Consider the following 8,852-nt stretch of genomic DNA (forward strand, 5'->3'; position numbering starts at 1 on the left):
GACGACAGAAATTAATAAGTTTACCACTTTCACATACCTTGCCAGTTGTCTGCCTGGAAAGAACTATTGTTTTTGTTAGCACTCCCCGAGAACTGTAAACAGACATGATTTATATACGATCTGTGGAATTCCCATTTAAAGTGAAGACTGTGGGATATGTAATACAATATCATAGAAATATGAGAGTACATGTGCTTTGCTACACATGACTAAACATCTAAAAATGTAAGCAGTTGTTAATCTTCAACTAAATATATGACTATTAATGACTTCTGTGATGCTCATATTAAGTCTCCAGCAAGCTTTTCTGAGATAACAATATAATTATATAGTTATCTTTGGATCCTCACTGAGCGGAGATAACAAACCATGGTCTTGCCACAACATAAACTGGATTGTCCAATTGATGTTAGTGAGTCACTGCAGCCTGACAGGACAGATAATGTCCGATGAAGAGACCAACCGTTCAAAAACAGATTAGATTTTGCGTCACAGAGGCAGACATTTTCATATCTAGAGACCTTTCAAGTCTTCATTGTTGCAGAGAATAGAAATATTGGTTTTGAGATAATGAGATTTTAAACTCATCATCATAAATAATGCTAAATAATACAAATCATAATAATTGGGTTTAAAGAGTAAACACAGGGCGAACTGTAATTTGATATACATATTAGTTGTGTGTACTAAAAATTAAGTTTTGTAGTGAATGATCTACCAGGGGCGTCTATGATGTCATCAATAACCTGGTAAAATTACAACAGTCTGAACAGCTTTATGTCCAATAAAGTTTTCCTCTGTTCACTTTCACTTTTTGCCTCTGTCGCTCTCAGGTGCACCGCTCATATTCGTGTTGCCATGGATCACAGTCAAATATCTGTATGAGAACGAGGAGTAAGTGGCTTTTCATAATATTGTCACATCAAATCAAAGGTTTAGATGATTTTATCTGTGACCTGTGAGATAGTATGAATATGTACAGACTCTTTGGATACAGACAAAAAAAATAAGAATCACAATAACAGCAAAATGTAACAATGTAAAATGTGTGTAGGTGCTGGGAGAGGAACATTAACATGGGCTACTGGTGGATCATTCGTTCTCCTATACTGTTTGCTTATCTGGTAAGACTGTCTATATCTGTTTGTTTCATACCCTCATATTCTCTGTCTGGCTGCTTACAATTGAACATTGTGATTAAGGAAATTCATGTCCAGAGTGTGCTGGCATGTGATTGAGCTACAGAGGCACACAAACACACAGCAGCTGACATTCACCCACTGTGTTTTGGCAGATGTTGCTGTGAATAGAGATGTACCAAATGCTCTGGGTCTTTGACAGTGTGTTGATCAGGCAGATGTTGGAAGTAGGAGTGGAGTATAACACTGAATTGCCTCAGAATTACACCTCGTTTCCTGTACATTAGTAACATTATGATCTCTCCTTGCTGAGCACTTTAGATTATGTGGACAGTGTGCCACTCTGTGTGGTCAAGTGTAGCTTCTAACTATGATTTTATGGAGTAAAAATTAATAAAACCAGCCAGATGTTCAGTGAAGTGTTTAAACTAATTTTAGGTCTCCTGGGGAAGACAGAGTGTGACATGACTCTTTTCCAGGCTCTTACTGCAGTGCACTGTGCTCTAACATAGCAATAAAGTACTTGTAATTTTAGTCCAACACACAAATTTGCAGTTAAAGAGGCAATCTCCTTGATTCAGTCGTGGTTGATTTGGGGACACTTGATGCTGGTGGTAATAAATGTGGTTTAAGACAACAGGTAACAGAGTTCAGCAAAACAAACTATTGTCTTTTTTAATAACGAAGTCAGGCAATAATGGGAGATTTTTCGTCATTCTATGATCAATCATGATCTGATTTTTCTGCTGTGCACAGCACAAGTCTGCAGACAGCAGGGCACAGTGAAAGGAGGTGGTTATCTCGCAAAGTTGGAGGTGTGCAGCCTGTCGCCTGCAGCTCCTTATCCAACAGCTCACTGTGGCTGCTCCTGACTTTCCCATTACTTTCGGCAATATTTCAAACTGATCCGCTGTCAACACATAACAAAAAAATAAAAATAAAAAATGACTCCTGTTTTGCGGACACATTTATGATGAATGATAGTGGTGTTAAGCTCACTGAAAAACACATTTCATTTCCTGTGACTACTCCATTATAGTAAAAGACAACTTTAATGTGAAGCTGCAGCAGCAGGAAATGCTTGGTTTACATTAGCAGTAACTTAACACAGCTTTTTATCTGCAGATGTTGCCCTTGACACCCAGTGCATAATGCAAATATAAAAATATCGCAATACAATCATAAGTTGGCCATAGGCTCAATCACCAATGGGTTACCTCATTTGGTGATAAGTACTGACTTAGCAGACATTTATTTAGATGAAAAGCTTGAAGATTATTACTTTAAAGGTATAGCATGTAACATTTAGTGGCATCTAGTGGTGAGGTTGCAGATTGCAACGACTGAAACTTCTCCTATGTATCCCATTCTTAGGAAACAAAAGCACATTGATTCTTAGTTTCAGGTTATTATACACCGATGAAAACATTGTTATGAATATTACATATTCTGCTAACTGGTCTTTTCAAGTCACTGATTCGGTTTACAAATAAAGCAGAAAAAATGTGTTTGGGAGCATGCATCCCTTTTTTGTAGCAGTAATTTCAATACAGATTTTTGCATACATTTAAAGCAAATTTTCCTTGTTTTATTAAACAGTTAGAGGTCTGTGGAAATAAAACTACCAAGATTAAGTTGACAGTAAGTCTGACAAAAAAATTAACTATTTTATGAGCCAGAAATCTGTTTTGCTGTTGTCCTATCTTGTTGACATCTTGTGACCTCTCAGATTTATCCTGCGGCCTCTTGTAGGGGTCAAGAGAAATAAAAACACCTTCACAGATAAAACTTGTAACAGCTTCAAGATGGTGAGAAATTTGACTCCAGAAACTGAAATCAAATGAATTCATAAAATTTCCAAAGATGCTTAGTCTTAATCGGACGATTAACATATAGTTTGTAGCTAGATTGTTTTTTATATAGGCTCTTTGGTGTTCTTGCACTCTGAAGTGCAAACCACTACCAACTACTGACACACACACACATACACACACGCACACACACACACACACACACACACACACACACACACACACACACACAGAATTAAGTCGTGGAATTCCTCTTGTGTGTTTCCTGCCCCTTGTTCCCATAGAGACAAACATCATTATGGATGGGCACACTTATGAGCACAAGTGCACATTAACAGTAACAGCAGCAACCTTTGCGACCTCATGCAAAAGCGTACATGTGCACACACAGACACTGTGGAATATTCAGACACTCGTATGTTTCCTGGACTGTGGAAGTCGCACTGTATGCGCTCTGTGGAAAAAGTCTCTTAATCGTAATCTCTGAAATAGTTGCTGTACAGTTGTCTAACGTCATATGTTATCCTCCAGCAGTTCCAAACACAACCCTGCACTTCAACTATTGTTCACACACACGTATTCGCACCTAAATAAAGTGTGTTTGTGGTGCGCTCAAACACACACACACACATTCACACAAACACATCTGTCAAGACAACATACACATGTTACCAAATTTGGAGCCCTAATAACTTGAGTGCTGTAATAATTAATGTTCTCTGTCATTGGAGAGGGTCTGCACTACATCACTGTGTGTGTGTGTGTGTGTGTGTGTGTGTGTGTGTGTGTGGCCAGTTCACATCCCACAGAGCACAAAAAACATTTTCTGTGGTCTTTGTCTCTCTCTTACACATGATATCTCCCCCCCCTCTTCTTACTTCAGATTAACTTCTTCATATTCATACGAATTATCAAAATCCTGATGTCTAAACTCAGAGCTCATCAGATGAGATACACGGACTACAAGTTCAGGTGAGTCATACCTCAATCTCACATCTTCAATAATAAAGGTTGTGACCATGTAAAATGCAAGTGAGTAACCTTTCTGAGTTTTCTTCTTATATAATCCCATTTCCTTTTTCCTCCTCTGTTCCAGATTAGCAAAATCCACTCTCACTCTCATTCCTCTGCTTGGGATTCACGCCATCCTCTTCACCTTTGTCATCGACGAGTACGTCCCTAAAGGCTCCATGCTACGCCTTATTCGCCTCTTCTTTGACCTGCTGTTCAACTCTTTCCAGGTCGGAGCTCATCGGCACATGACCTGAACTTGTATTTCTCTGTGTTTTCTCTCTGAATGTCTTTTCTGAGGCACACAGGGACATATATAAGCTCTTTTATGTTTCTTTAAATGTAATTTGACTCTAATACTCAGTATTTATTTTTGAAAATCTATAATTTATATTATATATATATAAAATGAAACTTCTTTGTTGTTTGCTGCTACATTAATGCTCGAATACTGCTGAATCACATACAGCTCCTTTAAATATTCTGAGCTGTGTCCTTTAAGAACAAGTAAAAACTGCGTGACATTAGTTTCTTTTCTGGTGTCTGAAACGACTGAAACGTTAAAACTCCACCTTCTGTTTCAGGGCTTGCTGGTTGCCATCCTGTACTGCTTTGTCAACAAAGAGGTGAGACTGATGTGCTTTCATGTCGAGTACAACCTTAATTTAATCTCTGCCATTGCTGCAGTTCCTTCCTTTCCCCGTCCAGAGAAGATAAATCAGACATTTTTCATCATCAGTGTTCTTGTGGCCAGCCTTTATCAGCCCTTTTATATCACTGAAAGCTGCATCTTTGTTCAAGTTCCACTTCATTCCTTTGTCTACAAAGTGGGACAGACACAACATCATCCATCGGCTAATCTCTAAACTTTTAGTCTTTGGCAAAACAGCATGTTCACTTAATGAAGTGCTCGGTGTGTTATTTTATCTTCATCACAAATCTTCGCGTGTCTGTCCTCTATGTGCTCTCCCTGCTGTCACATCATCCCTCAGGTGCAGTCTGAGATGCTGAAAAAGTGGAAGAGGTGGAAGCTGGGTAAGGACATCGATGAGGAGTACCGCCACACCCACAGCCACACACCACACGTCAAGAGTGGCAGCATCGCCACAGGTAATCTGCCCTATCTTCACGACAACAATGCTAGCGACCCCAGCGGTGACTCGCCCCGCCTCAACAAAGCCGACAGAGAACCCTCCTGCTCTGCCGCACCTGAGGAGAACCGCCGACTAGTTGTCTCTTACAGCAACGGGACGGGGAAAGGCGGGGCTGCCAAGAGCAGACACACCCTGCAGTTCTCTTTCCTGCCACACAGAAGCGCTGGGATTCACGTGAGCACTACCACAGAGGACGTGTGTTTGGAGGAGAAGGGGCAGTGCCGCTCACACGCTCTGGAAGGAGAGGAGACTAATGTCTGAGGACAACCTCCTCTGAGGTTTTGTCATGAAACCCTCACTGATTGCGCTTATCGGTGTTTCGGATCAGTGTTTATTATGCGCAAACAAGACAGCCTGAGTGGGGAGAGATCGAGGACATAACCCACACAGATCAGGATGTTTTAACCTACACAGCTGCAAATTAGTATTTATTGGTTTTGGGACCTTGAGCGAAAAAGCACTTATTGACTTCAGACATCAGGAATGGTAAAATAAATTAAAGAGGAACTCTAGTGGTGTCCAGTGCCATGTGAGTGTGTGTGTGTGTGTTTGTGTGAGTATGTGTGTGTGTCTGTATGGAGGACTGCCATTTTGACACCGACCCTGCTCTCATTTTTCCATCTGTACCACTGCTGTCGTTGTGAGTCATGCTTCTGTGTCTGTTTGCAGCAATGGGTGGTCATTTTTTTGTGGTACTCTCCGACAGAAACCTCTCGAAAGTGTCAATTTTTTTTTTCCTTTTTGGTTTCATGAAACTGAATGTGGACTTCAGCATGGCTGATTTGTGACGTCTGGATCATTTAAGGATGAAGGGAGAGATTCACTGGAGAGCGCAGACTCTTATCACACATGCTGAGGCAGAGGATGGAAGCTTTGATCTTCAGACAGACTATAATATTTAACTTATTCTGGATTTAAATGACCAAAGCCAAACAAGAAAATAAGAGCTTGCAATGATAGGATTTACTTCAAGTGGGTAAACCAGCCATCAAACCCACTCATGCACATTCCTTTCCTCCTTTTTGTCTATAATAACCCATCCATTGCCTTTTTGAACAGATTTTCCTGAATGTATGAACTTTTGAGAAATATGGGTGAAACAATATTTAAGTGTATATATGTAATTAGAAATATGCCCACAGCACCTGCAGTCATCCAGTGAGAAGACTCTATTTGAATTCTTGCTGTGTTCTCATGCACCCTCAGAGTAAACATTAATACCTGGCACACTTTAAGGTAACTGAATGAAAAACAATTTGTCAGTCTGCTCCAATCATCGTCCACACAGCCTCACATTATCAGTTATACAGTATTCCGTAGAGTGGAGGCAAAGGCAGAACATGAAGTTGTTTTATGTACAAAAGTCCTTTTTTGTGCCGGAAACGTTTTTCATTTCATAACACGAGTCATTGTGCTTTGTTGAAAAAAGCACCATATTATACATTTCTTATACATTTGTTTTGATCTGTCTTTTCTTCTGCAGATCAAGGATCAAGGCTCATACTTCATGACGCCGAAAGCAAAATGTGCCACACAGAACCACTTTTATAATTCTGGATTAAGAAAGTCCAGTTCAGAAATGAACTGGATTTAAAGGTCCAGTGTGTAGGATTTAAGGGGATATATTTGCAGGAATGGAATATAATTTAATAAGTGTGTTTTCTTGTGTACAATATAATCAGCTGAAAATAAAAATCACAGTGTTTTTGTTACCTCAGAATGAGCTGTTTATTTAGGGAATGGATCTTCGTCTATGGGGTCCGCCATGTTGCTCCAATGGGTTTCTACAGTAGTCCTGAATGAACAAACCAAACGCTGGCTCTAGACAGTCCTATTCATATTTTTGCTCTGGCCACTGTAGTTAGCAGTTTAACCTCAGTGAAAGTGTCAGTAGAACACTGGGATTTTTTATGTGAAACTGCTTTATTCGTTGTTTTTACAGCACCAAAGAAACACTGATTTGTAACATGAAACTGCTTTAATCAGTGTCTTCATCGGTGTAAATCACCAGGGGCCGTATTCACAAACATTCTGAGAATACACTCAGAGAGCTCCTAACTTGGCCTAAAATTTTTAAATAAGGAGTCCTAGCTTAGGAGTGATTTAGGAAAGTTCTCAGAGCAACTCTGACCAAGGAAGAGACAGAAACTTTTACCTTAGTGAGGAGGTGTGGTTGACCCCATTGCTAGGCATGATGCATTCTTTTAACAGATGTGATTGGTTGTCAGAGACGCGCCCTTTTTGAGCCTGCAAGGTGTGAACACCCAGTGGAAATGAAATCAACTGCTGACAGTGACAGTGTTGTCATTGTTAATGTGATCACTCTGCTGATGGAAGGGTGAGACAGACCAAGGTCATCACTGCTGCGGCAGCTGCATCATTTTATTTCTGACGTTATAGCGTTATTGCACTGAGTGTGAAATGTGTTCATACGTCTAATAAGACAGACCACAAATAGCTTTTAATTTACTCACTGTCATCCAGTGTTTGGAGGATATTTCTCCAACCTCTTTGTCTTTCTGCCATTTTCTCCTCTGATTAAGAAACTCTTCAGCCTCTTAAAAGTCCTCCACCCTGCTCCTAACAGTTTTTCACCTTAGGAGCTCTTTTAAGGTCTAAGATGCTCTGTGGATAACTTTTATCTTTACTAAAACCTAGTTTTAACTTTAATGGGAAATTCTAACATTAAAATTCTAAGAATTTTCTTAGAATTGCGTCACTAGGAGCAACTCTTAGCACTAGGAAGCTTTGGGAATATGACCCCAGGTCTGATTTTCTTTTTTTTGAAGATGTAGAGGCCTCTGTGAAATAATTTAACCCCTGGTAAAAATGTGCAGAACACTGAAGGAATTATAACTTTCAAAGAAGTTTCAGCTGGTTGCAAAGTGCAATCCTCGCCGCTCGATGCCACCAAACCCCCCAAAATCTTACACACTGATCCTTTAATATGCTGTATTTTCCAAACATGATCGATTTTAGCCACCCCAGAGCCAGCAAGGATTTTCACAAAGGGATTCCTGATGGACCTTTTGATCAAGGATGGTAAATAAAATATTCAGTTTGAAGTGTAGAGGGAGCACTGTACTATGTAAATATTGATTAAAGTGAATATTGGTATTATAATGACAAAGGCAGGTGGGTGGAGGGATGTGTTGTTGTTCTGTGTTTTTGCTTGCAGTCCAGATGACTCAAAGATGAGAATAAACACGACTAATTATCTTGAAAAAAGACACAAACATGATTGTACCTGTCCTTTGTTAAAAGTGTTGCAATTGTCAGAAGGGTAATTTCATGAGAAAAAGCAAAAAGTTTTATATTAAAGCCAAATTGTTGTGTTTTCTGTCTCTGTGGATCCAATTAAACTGAATTCTGTAAGCAAAAAAGTGTCACTATGTATTGTGTCAAATTCACATATGAGAGAGAGACATTAGTGTCATTCCTCCGCAGCGATACATGAGCTGTTTGTACTGACATTTTGTGGAGACTGACATGGCAGAAAATCAAATAAATTCATCTGTGTGTGCACATGTATATTATCGTGCAGTTATTCCACATCATGGTTGACTGCAAAGTCAATCAGTGGACTTACTATCAATCAACATACATACTTCTACTGGAGATGACTGCAACATAAAATTATAAAGACTCCTTTGTGTGTTGTTGCGCAGAGGGTAATAAGTTGTCAGAACATGAATTATGCATTCGTAGCACACATATCTGGGTGTATGTGCATTCAT

At 39.6% G+C, this 8,852-nt stretch overlaps 1 protein-coding gene across 2 annotated transcripts in view; it reads left to right on the forward strand.

The window, feature by feature from the left end:
- gcgrb (glucagon receptor b) overlaps nt 1–8,498 on the forward strand; it is a 77,212-nt gene extending 68,714 nt beyond the window's left edge. For both annotated transcript variants that reach the window (XM_049572253.1, XM_049572254.1), the window contains exons 9-14: nt 834–894; nt 1,055–1,124; nt 3,834–3,922; nt 4,047–4,191; nt 4,546–4,587; nt 4,954–8,498. In XM_049572253.1, the coding sequence (XP_049428210.1) occupies nt 834–894; nt 1,055–1,124; nt 3,834–3,922; nt 4,047–4,191; nt 4,546–4,587; nt 4,954–5,376 (830 nt within the window). In that variant the 3' untranslated portion in view covers nt 5,377–8,498. The remainder of the gene's footprint in view (nt 1–833; nt 895–1,054; nt 1,125–3,833; nt 3,923–4,046; nt 4,192–4,545; nt 4,588–4,953) is intronic.
- Nucleotides 8,499–8,852: the final 354 nt, after the last annotated feature.

Source organism: Epinephelus fuscoguttatus, linkage group LG3 (genome assembly GCF_011397635.1).
Source record: "Epinephelus fuscoguttatus linkage group LG3, E.fuscoguttatus.final_Chr_v1".
Taxonomy (NCBI): domain Eukaryota; kingdom Metazoa; phylum Chordata; class Actinopteri; order Perciformes; family Serranidae; genus Epinephelus; species Epinephelus fuscoguttatus.